At 50.2% G+C, this 26755-nt stretch overlaps 1 protein-coding gene across 2 annotated transcripts in view; it reads left to right on the top strand.

Annotated features, from left to right (window-relative positions):
- Positions 1-26755, top strand: part of INPP5A (inositol polyphosphate-5-phosphatase A) — a 213101-nt gene that overhangs the window by 19795 nt on the left and 166551 nt on the right. The window contains exon 1 of one of the 2 annotated variants that reach the window (XM_061478613.1): positions 25224-25304. The exons of the other annotated variant lie outside the window; for it this stretch is intronic. Within the exon in view, the coding sequence (XP_061334597.1) occupies positions 25239-25304 (66 nt within the window). The 5' untranslated portion in view covers positions 25224-25238. Of the gene's footprint in view, positions 1-25223; positions 25305-26755 lie in introns of those variants that run through there. 2 annotated transcript variants of the gene reach the window in all.

Below are 26755 nucleotides of genomic sequence, written 5' to 3'. Positions count from 1 at the left end.
GGTTTCCTAACTGGGCAGAAGAGGCATGGGACTGATGTTGGAAGCTGTGGCTGCCCCATCCCTGGCAGTGTCCCTAGGCCAGCTTGGAGCAGGCTGCTCTAGTGGAAGGTGTCCCTGCCCATGGCAGGGGGCTGGAACTGGATGGGCTTTAAGGTCCCTTCCAACCCAAACTGTTCTGGGATTCTGCTGGGCAAACCGGTGTGTGTCCAGTGCCAGGCACCACCGCTTCTGTGCCAGGGCTTGTTTTCAGAGAAGGTCTACGTGTAGCTGGGTGGTCTTCAGGTGTGGTTCAGGAGCTTACATGACCGATTCCTGGCAGCACAATGGCTTTGGGGGTATTTTAAATGTTAGATATGAACTTTACTGATAATCTTCATGAAAATGACTTGAAATTATTAACCAAAACTTTGGCCTTAATATAGTTGCTTCCATCTCTCACCTAATTGAGTGGGTTTTTGTTACATAGCGCAGGAATGCAGTGGCTGTACAAGGGAAGGCTGGAGTAGGAAGTTGGCGGAGTAGTTTTCCTTTTGTTTTTTGGAAGTGGACTGATCAGCCAGTATGTCCAACACTGGCTCCTCAAATAGTTCTTGTTTGGATGAGAGGTTCATAAGCTACAGCCTTCAGCTATGGAAGTAACTTAGCGAACCCTTAAGCCTTTCAGGGTGAGTGAAACAAACAGGACTTTCCTCAGATATGAACAGTGAGCCAAACCCAGCTGTTTTTAAAGAGAAGCAGCTCAGAACTGGGTTGGAGAGTGGGAAGGTGTATGGTACACAGGAAGGAAATGGGCAGCTTTTGGGTGAAGTTGTGTGTGAATTCTCTTACCGCTTTGTATAAGGGTAGCTCACAAAGGTGATGTTTCCCTATATCTGCAAATATTTATTACATTAGATGGATTGATGCTTTAAACACAGTAAAGCTCTTGATGCAATCTAGTGTAAGTTTCCATATGGAAACTATGTCAAATATAATCAAAGCAGGCATGCACAGTGTTAACAGTTATGCTCAGCAAATCCTTGAAGGCTTTGAGAAGGCCTTGATGTGTTAGGGATTAAGACACTGTTTTCAGATACTCACTGAAATAAGAGGTTTTCTTCTCCAAGCATAGTAGTCACGGGAAGAGTGGCCTGTGGAAATAGCCACAGCATGTCACTGGTGGTAAAGGACTTGCTGTGTGTTTTTTAAACTCTGCCATTCCCTTTCCATTCTCCTTGTGAGCCTCCCATGACATACAGGGCTCAGATACACTTCATGGTGTTATTACAGGTAAGGTGGATTTCCAGTTGATCCTCATCAAAGCTGTTCTGACCACAGTTAACAGCCAACTGCAGTGTTAGTGGGTTTGTCAGTTTATTTCCTGGCCCAGCTTCGTGGCCAGCTGTTAACAAGCTGGTACACCTGATTGTACACTGGTAGTGCAATATTTCTATTGTATTTTGCTTCTCTTCTTCAAGCACTGTCCATGGATGCATGTAGATTGAATGCAATGTATCCCCAGGCTTTGCTAGTTTCCCCCCCCCCACTTTTCCCTTCTCTGGATAGCTTTACAAATACAGATTAAGGCTTGGCTTTGTAAGTTGATTCTTCCCTTTTTTTCTTGAAACTGCATCCTGTCAAAGCAGGGCAATCAAGGTGGCACATCCAGAACAGGTCCAGAGGGATATCCAGGGCTTCTCTCAAGCTCTTCATCCCAAGATGCAGATTTCCATGGTAGTAAATACCAGTGATTGCAGAGGTGATAGGATCAGAGCCATTCCCAAGATTCTGGAGAGGGAAATGGGCAAGTGGTGTGATTGCTCTTTACAAACACACAGGCATGGAGAAGAGACTGCTGGGAAGCCTTGCTGACAAGGCAAGAGTGGGTTTGACTTGTCCTACAAGACATTCCCGGTGGCAGTGCTACACCATTCCTCAGATGCCCAGCCAGCTCGTTTTATTCCTCTCTTGTGGGTTAGGCTGGTTTCAGGCGTGCAGAGTGGCCTTGCAGAGCTCCCAGTGTTTCCCCACTCTACCTGCAGCAAAGCATGTGGATTGCTTTATATGATCATTCTTATCTCACCTAATTAATTCCCAGCCCTTGGAAGAGCCCTTGGCAGTGATGGTGCTTCCAGCTCTCCTGCATCTGTTTTCTCTCAACAGTCTAATCTGGTGGGAATACTATTGCATGTATTAATTCTGCAGCCTGTATATGGGAACGTGGGGAAATGGATCTTAGGCTAGCTGTGATCTCCTGGCTCCGTTTGGACTTTGTAAGAGCTGTCACAGGAGATGTGTATGTACCGAGAGGAACGAGAAATGCTCTTTTAAAGAAGAGAGGCTGCCTGCTGGAATTATTGAAGGGTCCAGCAGAGCTGCCGGATTTTGAGTCTACAGCAATCCAGCAGCCTGTTAAACTTCACACGGCATCATATTCTAAGGTCTCATACATGGTACCACACGAGATCCATCTGGAAATTTCCATGAAATGTGGATTTTAATGAGCGGTTCTGGATGCTCAGAATTTGGGGGTAAGTGGCACTGTGGCTGTGGGTACCATGTGAGCCATTTGGAAACAAGCTAAAGAACCAATACTTAACCATGAGCCCTATGGAGGCATATTAACTGCTGGTCCATGCAAAGTTGATGCGTTTCAGTGAGCACACAGGCAGGTGGGACCAGGCTCTACAGCATCACTGACCTCCTTACAATGGGTTTTTAAGTGCAAGGGGAAAACTCTTTTTTTTCTGTCCACAGACTATCCAGTCACCTTTAGACATGTAAGTCTAAAAGGTTATCACATCATGTTTGTTCCTCAGGATGAGGAAATGGATACTGAGGTTTTTATGCTGGAAGAATTACAATCATTGCTGCTATTGTTGTTTATTACCTCCTTAAAACCCGACTGATTAAAAGTCTCTTGAAATCAATGGGTCTTTTAAGACCAGATCCAATAAATGGAGGTAATGCTCTTCCTTCTCTGAATTCAGAGCTCAGGTGGAGGCTGTGTGTCTGTCACCTGGGCATGCGAGGAAATGCAGAGGGATCTGGCTGGATGCAGTGCTGGCTGCTGAGCTTGGCCAGAGGGGGCTGGCTTTGTATTCATTTGCTTTTATACTGATGATGTACTTTGGAAAAAGGGTTTATTATTCCAGACCCATTCTGCTGCCTACTGCAGTGTTTGATAGCTTGCACTGACAGAGCTGATAGCAGCCTTTCGATTGATCTTTGCTGACTCTATTTTTGTGAGGCTTCTGTGAAGTGATCTTCCCCCCCTTTTTGTCTCAGTTTCTCTGGGGATCTTATTGTAGTTGTCCTCATTTTTACACTATTCTACCCTTTCTGTTAGCATTTTCCCCACTGTTCACTGAGCACTAGAGCAGTGGGACTGCCATTTTCAATCCCTCCTACTATACCAGAACAAATCCTTCAGAAACACACCAGTGACATTTCTTCTTGAACTCTGAAAGACCCAAAATGGGTCAGCTCTATGGTGAGGAGCAAGCCAGCTGGGATGGTTGTGAGTCTGCACTGCAGGAGGGCTGTGTACCTGCAGTGCTCCTGGCTTCTATGAGTTACCGGGTTTAACAGTAAGACAGGAAGTGAAATGCATTCTGAATAGTTGTTTTGCAATCAGGATTAATTGTTTATAAGTAAGATTGTATATTAATAAATTTTAATATCTTTTAATAGCACTAATAACAGCACTGTAATAAGTGCTGGTTTATTACTTTTTAATAGCACTTTAATAACAGTGTATGGAATACTTCCTAATATAAAGAATATTTCCTATATAAAGCAGTGGTTTCTGTGGGTGTTTGCTGTAGAAGAATGGGGGATATCCATATGTGCTGATTAAAAATAATAATTTTTAGACTTCCAGCCTGGTTTCTGTTGGAAGGGACCTTAAAGCTCCTCCAGCTCCAACCCCTGCCACGGGCAGGGACCCCTTCCACTAGAGCAGCTTGCTCCAAGCCCCTGTGTCCAACCTGGCCTTGAACACTGCCAGGGATGGGGCAGCCACAGCTTCTCTGGGCACCCTGTGCCAGCGCCTCAGCACCCTCCCAGGGAAGAGCTTCTGCCTAAGAGCTCCTCTCAGTCTCCCCTCTGGCAGGTTAAAGCCATTGCCCTTGGCCTGTCCCTACATCCCTTGTCCCAAGCCCCTCTCCAGCTTTCCTGCAGCCCCTTCAGGCACTGGAGCTGCTCTCAGGTCTCCCCTTCAGGAGCCTTCTCTTCTCCAGGCTGCCCCAGCCCAGCTCTCTCAGCCTGGCTCCAGAGCAGAGCTGCTCCAGCCCTCGCAGCATCTCCATGGCCTCCTCTGGCCTCCCTCCAACAGCTCCACGTCCCTCTTGTGCTGCTGCCCCAGAGCTGGGGCAGGGCTGCAGGGGGGATGTAGTTTGCTGGCAGTTCAAGGCTTGTGTACCCGTGTGCTGGTGAGTGAGTGCCTCCCGGGCAGGGGGTGTCGGGGCCCCTCCATGCAGTGGCGGTTACATCAGCCAACTTCCCTCTCTGGTGAGCGCATGGTGACATCTCTGTGGTAACGCAGCTCTGCCTTACACGGAACAGCAGTTTTTAGCAAGCGCAGTATTTTTAGCTCCCTGGGTTGCAGCAGCTCTCAGGGGTGGAGGGGGCCAAGCAGCATCGCCAGGATCTTCCCGGGAGTTGCCCGCTGTGGTTTGGGAACGCTGGTTTCCAAACCTGCCGCCACCTTCCCGTGCATCAGCAGAGGCACTTCTGCCCGTGTACTGGCATAGTGGGTCACGGCAGCGGTGGCTCTGCCCGTAGCAGCTTGTGCCTCCCGCTGGCCGTGGCAGCATCCTTGCCACGGAGCTGTGTCCTGTGGGAACACCTCTGCACAATCCCGGGGTGAAGGGACCTTCTCCTGGCATAGATGGTGCCAGAGATGGGTCCATCTCTGCCAGCGGGTGTCCTGGAGAGGGGCCATGCACAGCGGGACAGAGGCACCCCTCCCCGGTCCCTGCGGGATGTGCTGGGTTTGCACATGGCCACGGGGAGCCCGGCCACCAAGTGCACGTCTGCCCGTCCTGTCTGTGCTGGGGGTGCCACAGGAGCACGGCACCTTCAGAGGAGGGGAGGGCTTTCTGTGCCTTACAGACAGCGTCACCTGCTTGGGGAAAGCTGAGCGCCGGCCTTGGATGAGGGCGAAGGTTCCGCAGGGATCGGGAGCCGGCCCGGCAGCTGTGGGAGGAGCGCAGGACAGTGGGGACGTGTGCGTGCGTTCCCCGGGTAAAACAGGGTCCTAAACTGCTGGTGAATCTTGGTACTGCCCTCTTCATCTTGACAGGAGAGGAACCGCCGACAGGAGCAGGATGTGGCCAGGACCCTGAGGAGCACAGGCCTCCAGCACTGTGTGATGCTGTGCTGGCACCTGAGCCTGAGAGCAGCAGTGCAGCATGGGGAGCCCCTGCTTCGAGTAATTCCTCTCCTGCGTGTGTGCTGGTGGTTTATCAACGCTTGGTGTTTATTGTGGGATGGTGTCAGGAAGGTCAAAGGCCCTCCCAAGCACAGGGGTTACTCTGATGGATTGCTTTTAGAATTCATAATAGCACCTGAATAGTCTGTGTCCAATGCTTCAAGAAGCTAAAGCTATGCACCAGCAAACACCTTCAGGCAGGGTACTTCTGATACTCTTAGGGTTTAATTTGATACCATTACAATAAGGCAATTGTGTTCAAAAGCTGGCAGTCTGGACATGACATAAATATGTAAGTCTGGCACTATGTGAAGATGGGAAATGAAAAAAGTGAAGTTTGTTGGGAATGGAGTGGCTGGAGTTCCTTTGGGCAGTTCTCTTCAAGCGCTTTTGTGTTCGGGATGTTGGATTTCTTGCTGGTTCTGGCTGTTGTAGAGCTGAGGTTTATGTATGGCAGTATCAAAAACCATTTGGGCATACGCTGCATGCTGGGTGTTCACATCACAGGGCTGGTTCTCTGCTGTTAATACAGCTGATGGAAAAGAGATTTCAAATCTTCAGACGTTCTAAGCTCAGACTCTAAATGCAGTTATAAACTGCAAATCTGTCACCTCTTAAGTTTGCCTTCTGCCAAAGCTAAATACCACTACGTGTACCAGAAGGGAAATCACAGACTCACAGGATGGTTTGGAGTGGCAGGGACCTTAAACCTCCTCCAGCTGCAACCCCTGCCACGGGCAGGGACACCTTTCACTAGAGCAGCTTGCTCCAAGCCCCTGTGTCCAACCTGCCCTTGAACACTGCCAGGGATGGGGCAGCCACAGCTTCTCTGGGCACCCTGTGCCAGCGCCTCAGCACCCTCCCAGGGAAGAGCTTCTGCCTAAGAGCTCATCTCAGTCTCCCCTCTGGCAGGTTAAAGCCATTCCCCTTGTAGTATGGTTACAGGTCCTTGTAAAAAGTCTCTTCATTCACATTGTGTGATACGTGAGAGAAGCAGTGGATTTTTTTGCACAGTTTTTCGTTGTGTGTTCTGGGAAACAGTGTCACACCAGAATCATCTGATATCACTTATAAAATATTTTATTGAGAACTTGAAAGTCTCTCCACAGTTCAGAAAGACCCAGCAGATATATTTTGCTGTTTGCTGGCAGAATTCCTTCAGGCACATTCGTTGATCAATGCACTGCTGAGGACCTTTGTTTTGAGTACCATTGCAGAAATGGGACAAGCTCTAGAGGCAGACACTGGGCAAACTAAGGGGGAGTTTGGGGCAGGTCTCTCCAGCTCATGGCCCCAGCCTGTGTGTTGTCCCCTTCAGCTAGCTGAAAAGCTGTACTGGTGGCATATGGCATGAGCCTGGGCTGCTTCTGCAAGCCAGGAGGAGGTGAAGCACAAATGGATGCGAGGTTGTGAAAGGAAAGGTGCAGCAGTGCCTTTGCTGCTGCTCCCAAGGCCCCAGGTGCAGAGTGGGGCCAGCTGGGAGGCCAAATCACACCTGATGTGAGTTAACAGTTAGTGATGGGGCAGTCGCTGCTGAGCAGTGTAAACCAGTGTGCAGAGCAGGGAGCCTTCAGAGGCTGTGGCTGCCCCATCCCTGGCAGTGTTCAAGGCCAGGCTGGACACAGGGCTTGGAGCAAGCTGCTCTAGTGGAAGAGGTCCCTGCCTGTGGCAGGGGTTGGAACTGGATGAGCTTTAAAGTCCCTTCCAGCCCAGACCAGCCTGGGAGCCCACAAGCCCGGAGGAACTGCCTCAGGTAAGGGTTAGATCTGCCTGGTGTCAGCTCAATGAGGGTGGTTTGGGACTTTTAGAAAACTTTCATATTTCGTGAGATCTCAAATCAGTGGGAGAAGTGTTTGGGGATTTATACTCCTTAGGGAAAAGCAGAAGTCAAATCTGGGGATCTTTCATAGCTTGTGTTTCTTTGTTCTCCTGGTTGAAGCGTGCTGGAATGTCCCTGTTCCTGCTTCGCTCATTTACAGCCTGACAAAGTTGTTTGCTTGGGCATGGCAAGTGCCCAAGAAGCAGTTGGAAGTCTGGTCTGGGAGTTCAGTGCCTGTTCTAGCTTAGCTCTGGATGCTGTGAAATTCTGCATTAAGCGCTTTGTGTCTTTGTGGAACATATTGTTTGTTGGATGATGCAGAGTAAAGTGCAAGCTAAACCAGGCAATGTTGGTAGGGTTAAACACTTTGAAAGCACCAGGATGGACCTGGAGCCTAAGTCCTCAGTCTTTATTATTATTATTATTGTTATTTTAAAAAAAGTCTTTTTATTGCTTTATTTCCTATGGTGACAATGTGCATTTAATGCATTAAATCACCCAAGATGCTAAGAAGTCTTCAGTTAAAAATGCCATGTCTTTGCACTTTTATACCATCTTAGCAAGCAGAAATGGTTTTGGAAAGAGCCAGTTGTTTTGAGCACCAGTGTTCAGAGTAGTTCTAGGTTGATCTTGTGGGCTAAATAACTTCTTTTAAGGTTGTAGTGGACCTTGCCTTTTAGTTTCATTCAGAGGAAATCCAGTGGGCTCACTCCTGTCAACAGCAAGTGGAAATAGGCAGGATTTTGTTGGTTTATCACAAAAGAACATATTTTTTATATGTGAGAGCCTTCTGACAGTGAGGTAAAACTGTAATAATGTGTTTCCATTGCTCCAGAAGACACAAGGACTGTGATTTCTTAGTGCTTGTGGTGTTAAGTATTTGCTAACATGTTCACAGTATACGTAAGGTCTGGTCAATGTGGGAACAATGATGCTTTTCTCCTTCACTACTCCTTCTGTTAATAGTTGTTCTACTTAGTAGCTCCACTGAAGAGCTGTGAGCAGCAGTCTCTTGTGTTGAACAATATCCCTCTGTTCTGTGTATGACTGTTTCCAGGATCACCTCTGCTGGAATTCGAGGGTATTTTGTGAGGAACCTTGACTTTGGGTTTCAAGGCTGCCAAGTGAAGGGGTTTTGTCCCTGATGATGTTGGATCTGTGACTGAAGCATTAAAGCACCACAAGCAGTAATGCCCAGTTATCCAAGTTTACTGGGTACCAGTGTGGTGTCTCCGTGGTGGGTCCTCCCTGCACAACCAACTCCTGGCAGTGCATTGGGAACCTTGCCATTACAGTAACAAGTGTCATTCGGGACCCCGCCGCGGCCGAAACTGCACCTTAAGGACTTGAACTCTTCAGAGGCGATAGAGCTATACATACATAGACAACATATGGGCACATTGTTCCTTTTGCGTGAGTGAATTGGTGTGCTGTAGTTGGAATTCAGGTTGGTTGGATAAAACTGCTCCCTTGAGAACAGTTTCTACCAGTCTTTAGGTAAGAATTCATGGTTAAGTTTGTGCATGTGCTATGAATCTGCCTAGGCTTTGATCATCTGCTTATATTCACTCCTTTTATTGGGCTGTAAAAGTAATATATTGCTTAAAAATCCTAACTGGAGTGTAGAGCAAAGCAGAGCTCGTGTGATCTTGGCTCCTTTAACTGCTTTTTGTCAGTGTCATCTGATGTGTGCCAGCCTGAAGGGTCAGGGAGCCTGCACTGGGATTATGCTTAGACTCTTGTCTTCATCCCGAGTTATTTTCTGGCTGTAAAGCTGCATGTGACGGATACGTCTGAAGGGACCTGTCAGAGCTGTGCTCTTCTGGTGCAGCACAAACCTCAGGGAGTTCAACCAGGCCAAGTGCAAGGTCCTGGCCCTGGGTTGGGGCAATCCCAGCACAAACACAGGCTGGGGGAGACTGGATGGAGCAGCCTGAGGACAAGCTCCCCATGACCCAGCTTCAGTGTGCGCTTGAGCCCAGAACCCCCTCATGTCCCTCGTGGAAGGTGTCCCTGCCCTTGGCAGGGGTTGGAACTGGAGGAGCTTTAAGATCCCTTCCAACCCAAACCAGGCTGGGATTCTATGCACATAGTTGGCAGGAGCAGGGCTCAGGTCCGTTCTCAGGTGCACAGGGAAGGGGCTGCTCCTGGTCTCGCTGGGTCCCTCTGGATGCTGAGCCAATCCCCAAGAACAAAACAAGGCTGTTGGGTGGGGAGAGGGAAGGTGCATCCTGAGAAGCTGCTTTAATGAGGAGGCCAGAAATAACCAAGTGACTTCTCCAAGGGGAAATCAATTGCTCTGTGACGAGAGCCTTGTCTTCCCTTGCCTGGTGAGATGCCCTGATTTCTAGTTCAGGGCTGGCTGCTGTTGCTGCCTCTGAAGTAGCACACTGCAGCTTCATGCATCAGTTGTAGAAGATCCAACATGAAGAAGGCCTCTATATTCCAGAACCCTCCAAAGCCCTCAGGAGTGGTCACAACTTCATCATTTACTATCTGTTGACTTTAGCCAGTGTATACTGGGAAACGATCATTGTAGCCAATACCCTTCTGTTAGTCCAAGACTGGAAATTGGAGGATGAGAGGAAGGTTCAGAAATGTGGGGTGCCTTTTGAGGATCTCTGGCAGGCAAGTTGTGGTTGAAAATTAGGGTAGAACTATTTTGGATGTGTAGTCCAGTGATGTGCACTGGCTTTTGCCCATGCTCTCCATCACCTGAATCTGGCTGTTGGTACCATGCTGGATCTGTCTCACTGCTGTAGGTTCTGCCTGCTTCGTGGCAGACCTAAGGTCCACATGGAGAAGCTGGGGACTGAGATGCAGCCTGATGGTCCCAAAGTCCCTCGTAGGCTTTGTTGGGAAAGATACAGCATTGCTTGTGGTACAGGAAGGCAGCTCTGTCCCGCCGGGGATGGCTCGATGCAGGCTCAGTGTTCTCTTTACCCTGTGCAGGCTGGGTAGAACCTTTCTTCCCAGAGAATGCTGTCCTGGCACTCCTTGGTGGTGACGTGGTGGCCTCCACTCTGCTGGTTCCTGGCATTGGCTTTTGCCTGCCTCCTGAGGGTGGGATCGCCCCAAAGGAGGGAGGGGAGCTCCCTTGGCTGTCTTTTGTGATGAGCAAGGGTGAGTTTTCTTCACAAAGGCAAGGTGTCTTCTTGGAGTATCCCAAAGCTGTGGGTGTGCGAGGGGAGACCTTCCATCAGCCCCAGGCCCATCTGAGGGGGAGACTTTGGGGAATGCTTTTCAAGACTTCATGGTGTTCTTCTTACGGTAGCCACTGTGTTGATGTCAGTGCTGTGCTGCAGTTGGGGTAACTAGTCATGATACTGAGAGCTGGAATCACAAGGGGTTTGCTGCATTTTGGCAGAGTTCGTGCTTGGGGGCGGGGGAGGGGAGGGTTTGGATTTTGGTGAATTAAGTCAGTTCAGTCCTGCTTTATTCTCGTGGGGTTGCTGTAAAAGTTGTCTTGGAGTCTACAGCTGTTGTGAGAGATTCAGCAGAATAAGTTGTAAATCCCTGATGCTGTAGTGCGATGGTGCTTTCTGTTTTCCATGTCTACCTTCTGACTGCTGTTCCATAATGCTGGGCAGGTTCATGCGAACTTGCAGGAATGTTTTCCCTCTAGAAAAACACATTTAAAGACCACTGAGAACCGTGTGTTTACCCATGTCCCACTACATGCAGTGTGCGCCTGAAGCGCATCCTCTAGCCGTGGTACCCAGGGGCTGGTCTTGGTTTAGCCTCCGTTGAGTGGTCAGAGGCAACCTGAGGTGGTGTTTCCCACTGTGACCTGTTGGGCATTTGGAATGCTTCAAAATATGAGAACAATTTCAGGGGGGAGAAGTCAGGAAAACTTTGTCCTTACTTTCTGTTGGAGTCTGACTTGAGCCTGGAGCCCATTTTCCTAAACAGGAAAAGAGCCCTTCCAGTGCTGGTCAGAAATGTTGATCCTCGGTGAAGTGCACTTCCTTGCGACAGAGAAAAATAGAGGTGTTACCTCACTGCAAACAGGATATCTCTTAATAGTGAGGTTTAAATATACAACATTTTCCATGGTGGCTTTGAATTTCTGGAGCCACGGACACAGAATAGCTTTTGGCTGTAATAGTGTTATTGCTGGCGGGCTGTCAGGAGACTTCCACTGATACCTCGTGATACTGCTCGTTCGGGGTTTAGTGTTGAACCAGGCTACTGCTTCAGTAAGCGCTGGTGGGGGTTGGTGTTTGTTACTTTATTACACGTGTGGTTGGATTGCTTTATGCCTTGGGAATAGCAGCTTCAGACTGCCCTGGGGAGCACACCCCCCTGGGGTCCTGCTCACCTCCCCGGGTCCATCCCTGCGGTGGATGCACCCTTGCTTGTGATTAGAGGAGGGATTTTGAGGTGGAAAGCCAGTTTCCAAGCTGAAGATGTCTTCCTCCACTCCATTAAAAAAAGTCTGCTTTTGCAGTGACAAGATTCAGTTGATGGTGAATATTGCATTACAAAACAGTGATTATTTTTCTTTAGAACACAAAGGACAAACAGGACCCAGCATGTTCTTGCAGTACTTGACTTGCATTTTAGTTGTCAAGTGTGTGTTTGTTCTAGTCTAATGTGTCATACTGTGTATGGGCAGCAGGTCAGAAAGAGTCCAGTAATTCTGAGAAAATATAGGTTCTGTTGCTGCAGTCATGTCCCTTATTTGGGTGAGAAATGCATTACAGTAAGGAAAAACATTGCAGAGATGTAATTTCTGAATAGAAATTCTCTGTTCCTGGCTGTGGAATCACTACAGAACCCAGCCTGCTTTGTGTTGCAAGGGACCTCAAAGCTCCTCCAGCTCCAACCGCTGCCACGGGCAGGGACCCCTTCCACTAGAGCAGCTTGCTCCAAGCCCCTGTGTCCAACCTGGCCTTGAACACTGCCAGGGATGGGGCAGCCACAGCTTCTCTGGGCACCCTGTGCCAGCGCCTCAGCACCCTCCCAGGGAAGAGCTTCTGCCTAAGAGCTCATCTCAGTCTCCCCTCAGGCAGGTTAAAGCCATTCCCCTTGGCCTGTCCCTATGGGCCCTTGCCCAAAGCCCCTCTCCAGGTTTCCTGCAGCCCCTTCAGGCACTGGAGCTGATCTCAGGTCTCCCCTTCAGGAGCCTTCTCTTCTCCAGGCTGCCCCAGCCCAGCTCTCTCAGCCTGGCTCCATAGGAGAAGTATTCTTGTGAATAATTCTGAAGATGAGTGTACAAGGAAAGTGCTACTTAATGAGCTGAGGGGGGAAAATTTGACCTCTCTTCCCTCTCTTAAAAATGGACTTCTGTTTAGCTCAATTTTTTCATTTTATGAACAAAAGGTTAAGGCCAGGTTGGACACAGGGGCTTGGAGCAAGCTGCTCTAGTGGAAGGGGTCCCTGCCCATGGCAGGGGTTGAAATGGATGAGCTTTAAGGTCCCTTCCAGCCCAAATCTGTCTGTGAGTCTATGAAACACAACCCTAACCCTACTGCTTATCTCTGTGTGATGAATGAATGCTCGGTCAAACACACGTGGTTGCTTTGGGATCCCTGTTGAGTCACTTCCACAGCCTTCAGGTTTCAGTTTTGTTGGGGGGGGAAGCCTGTAAGAGTATAAATATGGATCAGAGAGCCTGGGAGGGCTGGGGCTGGTGGGGCTCAGGGGTCTCTGCCCAGGGATGGGGCCCCAGGGGCTCCCCGCAGCCTGCTCCCATGTTCCATTGTGCTGCCATGTAAGCATGGCAAATGGGGAGCTGGGGCTGGTGCGCCTCACACCAAAAGCATGGACTGAACTGTTTATCTGGGTATTTGGGTCTGGCAGGAGTGGTCTTGGGAGGCTACAGCTCCTTACAGAAACAGGCAAGAAACTCTGGAGTGAGAGCAGGCTTCCTTACAGCACTGAATCTTGTAGCTGGTGTGCCATGGGCCCCTTCTTGTGCGGGTGCGTGTGGGAATATCCGAGCAGAGGTTCTGCTTGTTGTGATTTGGAAACATTTCTAGTTCTTTTGCATGTAAGTTTTTGCTCTTGTATCTGTGGGTCTGTATATAGCTCAGCCTAGATACAGACCTTGTTATTCTTGCATCCGAGAAGCGTTCTACCAACAGCATCTTCCCCAGGAGCTGCTGAATCTCGTGGAGTCGCACATGAGCAGTTCTTTCTGCGCTAATGTGGACAGTGCTGTTTGGGCTCAGCCCCAGCCTTGCCAGCACTTTGCATGCAGTGTAGGCTGATGGTCCTTCCTGCTGCCTGACTCTTGTTCAGGTGGTTGCTTTGCCTCCTGATGACTGTGAAACGCTTTTCCCTATCTGTGATGAATGCGATCTTGCCTCACACAGCATCTTTTCAGATAATCTTCCCAGTCTGTCACAAACAGTTTCACTCCTTCTCTTTCCTCTTCTTCTATGTTACGTTATATTATTTTGAGAATAAGCTGCCTGGCTTAATGTAAAATTCCCTTGCTTTCTGCAGCCTTCCTAAGGCAATTTTTGGCAAGCAATAGCAGGAGGTTGGCTCCTGGTTGGATTTCACTGTTTGTTTTGGCCGCAGTTTTCCTGTCTCAATTGCTCGCTCACTGGATGTGCTGGGAGATAGGTTTTTGTTCTGTCCCAGGATGCCTCTTAAGGGAAACCTTGTAAAAACCTGCAAAAGGTTCTGAAGATCTTCCAAGGAGGCACTGTAAAAATCCGACAAGAGTGGAACAGCCCCTGTGCTGCAGAGAGCAGCCTTCTGTGCTGCCCTGCGCCCTGCTCATCTCCCTCCAGTCTCACTTTTTATAGTTCATATATCATTAAACATGATATATGTGTTTGCGTACATGTTCATACATCAGAATTCGCTGGACATAGGCTGTCTTTATAGTGGGGTATGGTCTAGAGCTGGCGCTCAGGATTGCAGTTCAGGATTCCCCGTGGGGGGGTGCACTGAGGTGATGTGCTGCTGGGGGAGCCACTGGTGGAGGTGAAGCTGCCGAGTGTTTACCTGGGAGAGGTGACATGAGAACCTGAGCCCAAGCAGAGGCGGGTGGAGGATGTGATCAGCTCGGAGGGAAGCCCATCACACACACCCTGGGAGCGGTGTCCGGGACAGTACGTGGGGTGGCAGAACTTGCTCACCGCCTGCTTCACTAGTAGCCAAGCTCCTCATTGCCCCAGCGTGGAGCTGTAACTTCTGCGCCTTACTTCTTACCCAGTTTACTGTCCTCTTCTACCCTCTATGATTTCATATACGTGGAATCAGTGCGTATAACATTACACACATGTCAAAGGGATCTTAACAGTAAGAGATTAACAAAAAAAAAAAGAGATTGAGGAAAAAATCCTCCAGTTTTTCTGGTCCATTGGTCTGAAAGAAGTGTCTGTCATCCCTGTGAATACACGGCAGCACCTCTGCGTGCAGTTGGTAGTATCTGGATTCCACAGCTAGGAGGGTTATGTGAGCAACACAGGGGTACGGAATAAGGACTTTGTCTGTTCCATGCCTTGCTGCTTCAGTGTCCCAGAAGTTGGCTCTACTCGCAGAAAGGTTTTTCCATCATAGAAGCAGCCTTCTCCCTGCCTGCCCTGTACTGTGTGGCAGTCAGACAAACACAAACCATTCCATGGTAGGATTCTATGGTTTGCTTTCTGACTTACACGTTACAGAGCACTTGTAACTTGGTCAGTTAACGCCAGCAGGTATGTTGTGAACGTGGGGTTTAATTTCTGTTTGTTGGTTGATGTCCTCCTTCCTATCATCTGTGGGCTCTGGAAAGGTGACTTGGACCCTGGTTCTGCAGAGCATGTGTGAGGTCAGCTGGAGAAACGGGAAAGCTCTAGCTCCGTTTCCAGGGTTTGCTTTGCAGAGCTCGATTGGAAATGGCACAAATAGCACATCATTAGCTGGTGTTATCACCTGTCACTGCCTTGGGTCAGTTCCAGTCAAAAAGCTCCTTGCCTTAAGAATGGAAAACTCTGGGAAATGGAGTCAGAAAGCTGTGGAAGTGCAGGGGGTGTGATCCAGCACCGACAGTTTTTGTGGAGTGCTGGTTTGGGTTTCAGTAGCCCTTTTGCAGCCAGGAGGGTTTTGCAAGCACTGCAGGTATTAAATACCCTTCAGACCATTACCTGCTGTCACACTTGTCTGAAAATAACCGGATTTGTTGATGAATGTGTCCACACTGCGAATGCACTCTCAGCTTGATCATCGCTCTTTGAAAAGTTGGCTGATAATGAATTAAATGAAACCTTTATTCAGGTGGTGCTGAGACTGTGTGTGCTCCTGAGAGTGATGGAAGCTTTGGTACTTCCCTCTGGTGGTGGCAGTAGCAAAGGTATAATGTCTGTTGTATCCATAATGAATCTGAGGGCAAAAATGAGATGTACTTTGTCCTGCTAAACTCCAGTTTAATGTAATGGTTCTTGAAGAGTTTAATGGGAGACAAATGGAAATTGGATAAATGTGCCAATATTTAATATTTTTAAAAAGGAAAATACGATGACAGCCTGTAAGACAGGAGGAGAACATGGCCTTTGGAGCATGGCATCAGAGCCAGCAGGTTCAGGGTGAGAGCAGTTGTGGTGAGCCTCCTGCTGTCCAGGAGGAGGCCTATGGTGGGAATATTGCCTCCTGCACTGACCTGTCAGTTTGCAACTGTGAAAGTGTCTGATTTTAACTGTGTATGGGGGGGGACACCAGGGAACAAATGGAGCTTTGCTTTGCTCTGATTGTATGCAGATAACTTTTACTGGCCGTCTTTGGGTGAAAGTGATGATCTTCAATTTGCGTCTAAGGAGACGTGTTCTTTTCTCTTTGTTTTTGTTGTTGGGGGATCTTGGGGCAGGTGACTGGGAGCATAAGTGGTGTCTGTGCAGGGATGGGCTAGAAGCTTGTGCAAGAGGAGATGTCTCTGCCGCTAGAAGGGAGGAGGGCGTTCTAGGGAGGGCAGTGGTGATGTGCGAAGCGGGAGCCAGAGCATCGCTTGGACCATGGTACCCACTGGGAAGCTGCAGCCCCAGCACAGGAGCTGTACATGGGTGAGCTCCATGGTGAGCTCTGGGGCAAGCTTCTTTCCCAGCCAGGCATTTGATGGGAGATAACCACACAGATGCAGAAGCTTCCAGTTTAGCATCTGCTCATCTGTCCTGTGTGGCGTGGGCCAGTGTGGTAGTTTAATGGCAGAACTGAAGTTCAGTGGCACTGTCAATGCTGTGGGGTCACAAACTGCTTGTGTTGAGCATGGTTTGCTATGGACAAGGTTTCTCTTTCACAAGTGACTTGTGCGTGCTCTGGGGATGGAGATGTGCAGAGAAGAGGACACCAGTTACTGATGCTGGTGTTCTGTGCAGTGTGGGGCACTTCCCAAGCCAACAGGGGCGCAGGCTTACAGAGCTGCACTGCCTGCGGTCTTAAAGTGTCAGCAGTTTGTCAGTGCCCTAACACGAGGAGGAGCAGGCAGGGGGTCACGCGAGGTGCTCGCAGGGTGTGTTTCTGAGCTCTGCTTTGGGCTCTTTCAGGACTTATTTCAAGTGACGGCTGCTTTCCTGCAGCCCAGGAGCGCTGTGTGCCGTTGAGGACTCCGCAGTGTGAGTTCACCAAGCGTGTGCTCTGTGCTGGGTGCGCCTGCAGAGAGCCTGCACATCAGACACGGAGCACACTGACGTTCCTCGCTTTTGTTGTCTGCCTGATGTTTCCTTCCTTGAGAATCTATATTTAGTGCTACGGAGCATTCGCTGTGGCACAGGACTCAAGGCAGTTGCCTTTCAAGCGAAAGGAAACGGTTCTCTATAGGGATAAGAGTGAACGAAGGGCAGGATTTCCTGTGGAAACTCACCCACATGAGCTGAGTTTACTTTGAACTCATGGTGAAAAAGGTGAAATGAAAACCCTGGGCAGTCTGCACCAGCACACAGGAGTATCTCTCCCCTGTAACCACCTCTTCTGTACTTGTTGACACGTTGCTGTAGCTCACATCGGCCCTTCTCTCAGGAGGGGGGAACACAACAATTTCAGACACGCGTTTTGGGGCACACTTGCGCAGGACTAAAGTAACTTCACTGTGTGGGTTTAGTCCCTGGTGTGGGGTGCGTGTGCTGAGGGTAGCACCCTCCTAACACTGCTTTGTGCCATGTAGAGCAGGGAAAACACTGTACAGTCCCTCTGCCGAGGAGTAGAACTCAGCTTTGTTGGTACAGAGCGCGCTGGCGGGTAAGAGGAGCTCCAGGAGCAGCAGATGTGTTCCCTGGTGGATGCGATCTGTTTTCCTCTCCCGTATTAGAGGCTCTAAAAATAGCCTGTCTGTCAGGATGGAGTCCTGAAGGGCCGAGCTGCCCTGGCGTGGGCGAACATGGATGATATTTAAGGTCCTTCCAACCCCGAGTTCTGTGAGTCTGAGGGGGCACGGCGCTGCAGCCGTGTGGCTGTGCCGAGGGTGAGGAGCCCTGCAGTGCCCAAGGCTCTCACAGCCATAGGGAAGCTCTTGGCTTGTAGTAGGATCAAAGCCACCTCCTTCCTCCAGCAGGGCAGGAGGGGAGGCAGCTGCCGGCCCCGATGGGCTCTGCCGGGATTGCTGGTGTCCAGCAGGAACGAAGCCACCCAGGCACGTACCGTTCCTCCCCTCTCAGTGGTACCGGGGTGCAGGAGGCAGGGCTGAGGGAAAGGCAGAGCCACAAACAGAGCGCACGGCTGGCACATGGAGGTGGTCACACACCGCAGTGCACGAGGGGAAAGCCTGCCTCTGCTGTTTCCTCAAAGAGCATCTCCCCTCTCCAGGTCTCCCACGAGCACGTACCTCCTGGTGACTCCTGCCAGCTACTGAGTCAGAGGCACATGACAATTGTACATTTCATGGAATCTGACTCGTTTGTGTTGGAAGGGACCTTAAATCTCCTCCACCTCCAACCCCTGCCACGGGCAGGGACCCCTTCCACTAGAGCAGCTTGCTCCAAGCCCCTGTGTCCAACCTGGCCTAGAGCACTGCCAGGGATGGGGCAGCCACAGCTTCTCTGGGCACCCTGTGCCAGCGCCTCAGCACCCTCCCAGGGAAGAGCTTCTGCCTAAGAGCTCATCTCAGTCTCCCCTCTGGCAGGTTAAAGCCATTCCCCTTGGCCTGTCCCTACAGGTCCTTGTCCCAAGCCCCTCTCCAGCTTTCCTGCAGCCCCTTTAGGCACTGGAGCTGCTCTAAGGTCTCTTTACTCTCGTGCTGTTCCTTGTGCTGGGATGAGGGAGCAGCTGCTGCACTGACGACGTCTTGGTTTTAGTTGGGTTTTTCTGATCTCTGGTTGCTCCTTTAGAGGTTCTGAAGAAAAAACCCAAATGTGAGCTCTTCAGCGCAGGGCTGTTGCTCCATTCAGTAGTGCACACGGGAACTGCCAACTGCCAGATCACCAGTGCAAGGGCAGGAGTGTGCTCACGTGTGTGATTGAGGTCCCGGTGAGATGCGGGGTGTGCTGGGGCTGTGCTGTGCACTAGTGCCGAGGGGCAGCCTCCGTCGTGCGCTCACTGCTTGGAGCGGGGCTGCGGCATTCCCAGCTGCCGCCTCTTGCGTCACGGCCTGATCTGGGGAGCGTGATTAAAGCATGGAATATCCCAGTAACGCGTTCTGTACACAGTGTTCCTGCTCCCCTGATTCATGTGCTGGCCCATCTCGGTAAGCTGAAATCCTTAAAACCAGACCGAAGCGCAGTACCCTGCTGTTTAACCTGAACCCCCCACAGTTGTATTAAGAGCATTTGTTCTGTTCCACTTCTGACAAGTTCTTCAGACAAACATTGCTGGAGGAGCAGCCCCTGCTCTGTTTCTGCAGAGCACTCTGTGTAGGTGATCCTTGGGGCTGGGCTTGTGCTCAAGGAGGTGGAATTCCTCTTAGAGCTTGGCTGCAGGGGCTCTGTGAGTTCCTGATGTGCCCCGCTCCACAGCACCTCCTGAATGGCATCACAGACCACGTATTGTGATGTTGTGTATAACACAGTCAGCTTCATAATTAATGTCTGCCCTTTAGCTTGTTTTTTTAGGGCTCTAAACTCCTTACGAAGGTAGAATTCCTGATGATGCTCATGTTAACTTTGTGTAGAGACTGATGGATGTGTTTACTTACAGCTGGCTGGCTGAGAGCAGTGTGGGTTGTCCTTCACTTTTCTCCTTCAAAGCTAATGAAAGCTTTCCTTTTTGCAGGAAAGTTGTTTGGGGTTTTCTGGCTGGGATTCCATAATCCCTGCTCAGGCAGCTCAGCGTGAGCCAGGCATCGCTCATGGTGCGGGATCACATCCAGTGCAGCTCACACTGACCATGCTGCTACGGCTCCTTGCCTGGGAGCAGCTGGTGCTGTGAGGGGCCAGGGGAGGCTCCTCTGCTGGGCTCCCTCAGGCATCGCCAAGACAAGGTTGGCTTTTCCTTGTGGTGGCTCTGCAGAAAGCTGCGAATCACCTCTGTGGATTGTTGGGCCATGGATCGAAGATGCACTTGTTAGGGAAACGTGCGCAGAAAGGAGAAAAAACTGAAAGCCTGCTCTAGAGCAAGTTGAAATGAACTTCTGGTATCTCCCTCAGTGCTTTACTGCTGGAATAGGATGTAAACAGCTTTTGCATGGTCTCCTCTGCTATCAGATACTCACATTAGGTCACTACAGGTTTTTTTTAGTGTCATGAAGTGCACCTTGGCATCCCCATGCCTCACTTGGCAGCCAGTTGGCAGCCACTCTTAGGGCTATGGTATTTTGGCTTGGAAGATCTCATAGGGTGTGTTGGAGCCAGTGCTCTGACAGCCTCCACCTCACGGGTGTGTTAGTCCTGGAATTGGTTCTAGGAAAACCTTGGACTTTCATCCCTGGCAGGGCAGTGCCCGGTCAAAAGGTTTAGCTCATAAATGTGGGTTTCTTCTTGAGGAAAGAGCATGCGTCGCTCAGAGCGGTTGATAGACACTGCTGTACAGCAGTGCTTGGAGCTCATGTGCTTTAGCTCCCGAGCTTTAGTTCATGAAAGTGAGCATCTACTGTCCGTCCGCCCCCCCCCCCCCCCCCCCCCCCAGAACACTGTCTACCTTATTCATTTAAGACAATGTTTTATCCCGGCCTCCTACTCTGCGGTTACTCCTGGAGTATCTGTGGAAAGGGCTGCCCTTGCCACAGCCAACGGGGTTAACTGAACATGTTGGGTATTTTCACACCTCCATAAAGCCCAGCCTGCAGAAAGAACTGTTCTGATGGTCGGCTTTCGTGGCTGCTTTCACTGCTGTGTCTGAGGCCTCGTGAGTTCTGCAACTGGAAACTGCCTGAGTTTTTACTATGTCTGCATCAGCTTGGATATAGGAAAACTTAAATGATGTGCTAGCAGCAGCAGCTACAGGGCAGATACACAACCCTCAACACGTCTCACTCTCACTTGGCTCGGAGAGCCAAATTCTATATCACGCTCTTGGAGGCTGACAGGGATGTTCTCTCTTCTATCAATTCATGTGTAAGTTCTCTTGCTTACCTTGCTGGGCAGATCTCTGCTTGCTTTGCTCCTTTGGGGTCAGTAGAGGCTTCTTGCAGTGGGCAGATCCAGGTTCTATTCCGTGATGACCAATTGCTCACAAGTTGATTGTGTGGTGATTCTGTGCCCATCTCCTGCCATGGGAGACATGACTCAGGACAGTGCCGCTCCTGTCTGGAACAGGGCTTTGCAGGAAACACCCTCAAGTGCCTGGGATGAACAAACACGTTCCGGTTTCGCTGTTGGTGGGTGTGGGGATATTCTTGTTCAGGTAATTTTTCATAGCTCATCAGCTCCCAGGTTTTCCTTGTGGCGTCTGGGAGGAGGGCTCCCGAGTGTGGGGTGGATTTCAGCTCTGGAACTGCTTCCAAACAATAAGTGTTTTCAGACCGTGTACATTTGTACATGTACAGACCGTGTACATTGTTGTTACAGACAACATTATCCCCATAGTCAACCCAGGAGGAGGGTTTCAAGATTAACTTACAGCAAACAAACAAAGGAACCCCACAAGATAGCCTGTGGTGGTGGTGACTATTGCCAGAGCTCTATTCTGTCTATCCATGTGCAGGAGCAGATTAATTTTATTCTCTCTTTCAGCATAATGCCTGTTTTCTTCCTGCCTTTCCAAACTCGGGACACAAGTCACTGGAAACCTGAGTGTATTAATGTGGTTAATCCCTGCTGTTTGCTAACGATTATAGATTTTGTGGTGCTGCTAATACTGGGTGTTGGATTAACTCTTGCTGTTAATACTCTTAACGTGCTGGTTATTCAAATACCCGGAGCCTTTAATCTTCAAATAAGATGATAGAGGTTACATTTGGAACAGGTTGGGAGCTCACTAGGGTCAGGATAGTTGGGATTCATGGCTCTCTTTATTCAGGGTTATGCGTAACCCTGTTCTTGTTGCCGTCAGATTTACTGTATTATTTTCTACGCAAACAGTTCTGGAAGTCTGAAAGTCTCGTTGCTCTGTCTCAGTGTAATGTAATCCTTAAGAACCTGTTAGTTTACTAAAAATAGCTATGAAAGAATGTGTATCTTCAATTCATTGTAGCGTGGGAATCTTTTAATTGAGAGCTGAGCTTCATTACTGTTGAGAGAAGTCTTTTTCTTCTGTTCCCTGGCACTGGGTTAGCTAAGCCAGCAATAGACTTGGGACAGACAAAACACCCCCATCACTGTGAGTGTTCAAGGCCAGGTTGGACAGGGCTTGAAGCAAGCTGCTCTAGTGGAAGGTGTCCCTGCCCGTGGCAGGGGTTGGAGCTGGAGGAGCTTTAGGATCCCTTTCAACACAAACCAGGCTGGGGTTCTGTGGTTCTAAGATATTAACACTCAACATGTCTGAAATGAGTTGTTGAACCGGAGTCATGCTAAGTAATAGCATATCCAGGTCATGGGCTTCTGATTTGTGTGACTTTTAGGAGTGTGGATGGCACTGATGGTGAGCCACAAGTTGAGTGAGGGGCAGGCTGGCCAGAAGGGCTGTTCTGACCTTGTGCTGTGCCCACTCTGAAGCTGCATTGCTGCGATACAGTGGGTGCAGTTTTCATCTTTGTGCTTGGGAGTCACAAATGCTGTGTTACAAACCTGTGCGTTGTACGTGATGCCTGAGCCTTTTCCTGAGATTTAACTGTTGTTATGAATGACAGATTGCCTGCAGTCACTGCCCTCTCTGCTTGTGGATGTATTGACCCACACCCTACACAAGAGTCCCCACAACCTCCCCTGGCATCCCGGGGCTCATGTTGCTGACTTGGCTGTTCAGAAGCCGGTGTTTGTCAACCCTTGTGTGGGGTTCTGTTTGATCTGTTTGCTTTAGGTTCTTCTCATAGCAGGCTGGGTTCAGTCACTGGGGTCTTCAGGGCTTTGGAGGCTCTTGTTCAGACAGGAGCCCTGTCAGCACATGCTGCTGGTACTTTTTAGGAGTTAAAGGCAGGTGGCTCTTTCCCTTTCCCCATCTTGTGTTGTTAGAGGCGAGACTGATTCTGGTCTTGGTGTTAACTGTTTGCAGTACATATGGTTTTACATCCAGCTCCTTTGAAGAGGCAGGCACTTGATCATTGCTTCATCACTTTCAGTTCTATTACATCACTCCTGCTGTTTCCCTGTGATGCAGCCAGGACAGTTAATTTACTCTGTAAGAAGTTTCCCTTTGCTGTGAGTTGGTTCAGGCTGCGTTTCCTGCGTCGAGGAGTGTACCCCTGGGTTTTGGCTGCCCCATCCCTGCCTGGGAAGGGCTGTTTCTTGGTGCCTCTCACAGTCCCGGTGCAGGCCGTTGCTGTTCCTCCTGGAGGTGCTGAGTTCTCAGGCACACAGCGTGGTTTGCAGCACCTCCAGCTCTCTGGAAACACAGACCTGCGGCACGGCTGGTGGATGCTTTGGGGGTTTCTGTCGGCTTGCGGCGGTGCTTGGCAGAAGCCGAGGCTCTGGGCGTTCCTGCTGCCGTCTCTGCTGGAGCTGGGTAATAAGGAGAAAACCAAGTGTAGCAGAGGAGGGAAGCAGCTCTGTTTCATAGCCCCTCTGGGTGTAGATTGAAGGGGGCAGGTTAACAGGGCTCTGGGTACTGCCTGGGGGTGCAGTGGCTTCAGCAGCGCCCACGTGTTGCTCTGCAGCACCAAGAACCCCCTGGAGCTCGGGGCTGCGGGTCCCTCTTGGGGCTCTTGCTCTGTTTGAGTCGGGCATACAGAAACGTTGTCTGGTTGTACCCTCGGCACAAGTGGGTGTGCAGAGCCCAGCGGCAGGGCCCCTCGGTGTCCCCTGTGGAGCCAGTGAGTGTTCCCTAAGCGAGTCAAGAATCTTTTAGCTTAGAAAATGAGCCTGTTCTTTGCTAAAAATAAAGCTCACCAAATAGAACGGGCTCTCTATAATTCATCCACTTTGCTCCATTTCCCTCTGAACAAAACTAAAGAGAAATTTTCTGGGCTGTTAATTTGGTTTCATTTTGTTCTTTTCTTTGTTCCTCCGGACTGAAGGCCTCTTACCCTAAATACAGGTTTTTCCTTTTTTTGCAAAGGTTTCTTCCCTCTCTGAACATATTTTTGCAACAGGCTTAAAGCTTTCTCTTGGCTATTGGGTGTAATTTGGTAAGGAATGGAAACACTGGGGAGAAGAGAGGCTGCTTGTGTGCTCAGTTTGAAAAGACACTTGTTTTGGGGATATTACTGACTCATGTGGCAGCCATGTGTTCACAGGACAACTATGTTTCCTTATAAGCCTGACCAGTACAGTAACCAGTGTGACATAAATAGACTTCATATGGAAACTCGGCATGAAAAGAGATGGTTTTAGTGGGATTTGGAATTCCAGGAAAATTGCTTTTAATTGAAGGGAGCAGCGGGACGCGTGTGCTGTTATTTTAACATGGACCCCACGTGGCTCCGCAGTCTGGAAGCAAGTCATGCTTATTTCGGGAGGAGAGTATCTATTTGTGGCTCTGTTGAGTCAAGATGTGTGCTTTGGATGGGATGGTAGAGTGAAACCAGACCTGTGCTCCTCAAGGCCTTGGGATAGTTCCTAAGAGCTCATCTCAGTCTCCCCTCGGGCAGGTTCAAGCCATTCCCCTTGGCCTGTCCCTACATCCCTTGTCCCAAGCCCCTCTCCAGCTTTCCTGCAGCCCCTTCAGGCACTGGAGCTGCTCTCAGGTCTCCCCTTCAGGAGCCTTCTCTTCTCCAGGCTGCCCCAGCCCAGCTCTCTCAGCCTGGCTCCAGAGCAGAGCTGCTCCAGCCCTTGCAGCAGCTCCGTGGCCTCCTATGGGCTGTTTCTGGACAAAGCTCTTCCCTGTGAGGGTGCTGAGGCGCTGGCACAGGGTGCCCAGAGAAGCTGTGGCTGCCCCATCCCTGGCAGTGTTCAAGGGCAGGTTGGACACAGGGGCTTGGAGCAAGCTGCTCTAGTGGAAGGGGTCCCTGCCTGTGGCAGGGCTTGGAAGGGACCTTAAAGCTCATCCAGTTCCAACACAAACCAAGCTGGGAGTCTGTGGTTCTGACCCATGCTGAGCGCAGCCCAAAGAACTTCCCAAGGTTCTGTGTGTGTGAGGTGCCTGGTGCCCGTCTGCTCAGCTCAGGTCTCATTTACAGCAGGGTTCTAACAGAGCAGCACGGAACAGGCTCAGTGCCCGCCAGCACAGGGATGTGCGCAGGGGACCTGGCTGTGAGGGCAGGGTGGTGAAGGAAGAAGCCCTTGGTGCTCAGGAGAATGTGAATGGGCAGAAATCGGTTCATCGGTGAACGCTCATAAAAGGATTTAGCATTGACGAGGACAAAGAAAAGATTAATTCCAGTTACATTATGAAAAGAATGAGATAATTTAATGAAGGACAGAGTGTGGAGGGAACGGATGGGAAGAAGGCCAAGGAGTCTGGAAGACATGAAATATAATGTGTCTATTCTTAGATGGAAAAATAAGAGGAAGATGAATTATTGTTCCACTTGGTTGTTATCTCCAGTCCTTCATAACTTAAAGTGATCTCATTTATTGGGAGGTCACTGGGGAGGAGCTTGAGGCAGGGGGCTGGGTTACAGGGTTTGACCAAAGTGGTAAAAACAGAAGGATGTGGTCCTGCTGTGGAGGCACCATGGGAGGAGGAGGAGGGCACGGCGGCCGGGAGCATGGCAGGGTTGGGTCCTGCAGAGCCAGCAAGGTGATGGTCACCCTGAGCTGTGGGTGATGGGGGTCACAGAGACCGCAGGGGCTTAGCAGAACCCCAGCCCTGTGCAGAGGAGTTTGTTGTCAGCCCCAGCGACCTCATTAGCGCCTTGTCTCCCAAAATTACCTGCCAAGAGACTTGACTGGCATCTCCCGGTGCTGCTCCTGCTGCTCAGAGCTCTGCTTCTGTCACCGCTTCTTCAAACCTTCCCATGGCCTGTGGGATCCCAGAATTAATCTGTAGGTGGGGAAGCTTCATTCTGCACTGCTTGGATTTCACTGGGCTCCTGCCTCCTGCTGTCACCCTTCAGAAAGCCTGGGTTGTGAGCTGCAATGATCCATCGGCCCCTCGCTTCTCACCTGTGATAGAACAACCTTGACAGAAGCAACTTGTTTGAGACTGCCCCCTCGGAGCTGGGCACTGAGCTGCCGGCCCATGGCCAGTGCCCTGCTCCCTGCTGCCGTGCCCGGGGCAGGCAATGGACAGCGCTCCTTGGTGCCATGCAGACATCCCTCACCCATGCGTGCTCCTGACCGCGCTGCCCTGGTGTCTGTGTTGTGCTGCCCAGATGAGGAGGCAGGAAGGAGGGAAGGTCCTGCAGCTCTGGGTGACTCAGTTCACCTTGTTGTGCTTAGCTTAACTCTGGAGTTATTTCTATAACTGCCCCCCCCCCCCCAAGACCTTGTTCTCTGTGGCTGATCATTTAAGGGGCTGTGCAGGCAGGCAGGCTGTGAAATGGGGTGAACCTCTGCTTACTGACCTCAATTCACTTCTCTTTGTTTGAACGCTGGCCTGTGCCAGCACAGTTAAAACACAGTGGCTGTCGGGAGGGGTTACGTGGGCAGGGTATGGAGCTGTGCTGAGCTTTGTCCACAAGGAATCAGATGTGGGCTGTCCAGGCCGCTGGTGGGATGGATGGTGGCCTTTCATCCTGAGCTGGTGTTCTTGATGTACCTGGTGACGTTGTGCAGCAGCTCCATAGAAGACATCTGCTGTGGTTGCCAGGTAGTGACTGCTGGGATCCAAAGCAGGAGGAGAAGAAAGCCCCTTTAAAAACAAAACCAACTGTTTCTCCAAATCACTGTTCCTCCACAAGAATCTATTTGCATGCTGCTCCTGCTTTTGACAAATACGTGGGTTAGTTAGATACCTTAATAGCTCAATGTGGCAACGGGAGTGCTGTTAGCAACTTTTAGTTTAATCATTGCTTGTGGTTGAGAACGTGTTCGTGGTCTGCCTTCAAAATGTAGGTGCTGTAGATTTGTTTCATGTAGGTTTGAGATGCTGAATTTTCTAGGGAGCTCTGAGTCTTCTGTGAGTGTCCGTATCTCCTCCAGTGGAGGTATGGATCAGGACAGTGACGCTCTCTGCACGTATCTGTTATCCAAGTGTCTCAAAGCTGTCATGGGGACATGTCACTAGTGTTGCCCATCTCGTCCCAGGCT

Source organism: Pezoporus flaviventris, unplaced genomic scaffold (assembly GCF_033815535.1).
Source record: "Pezoporus flaviventris isolate CSIRO_AGI_PZ_B2104156 unplaced genomic scaffold, CSIRO_AGI_Pfla_v1 ptg000129l, whole genome shotgun sequence".
In the NCBI taxonomy this organism is placed as follows: Eukaryota; Metazoa; Chordata; class Aves; order Psittaciformes; family Psittacidae; genus Pezoporus; species Pezoporus flaviventris.
Note: the sequence above shows the minus strand (reverse complement) of the source record. Positions and strands in the feature narration are given on the sequence as shown.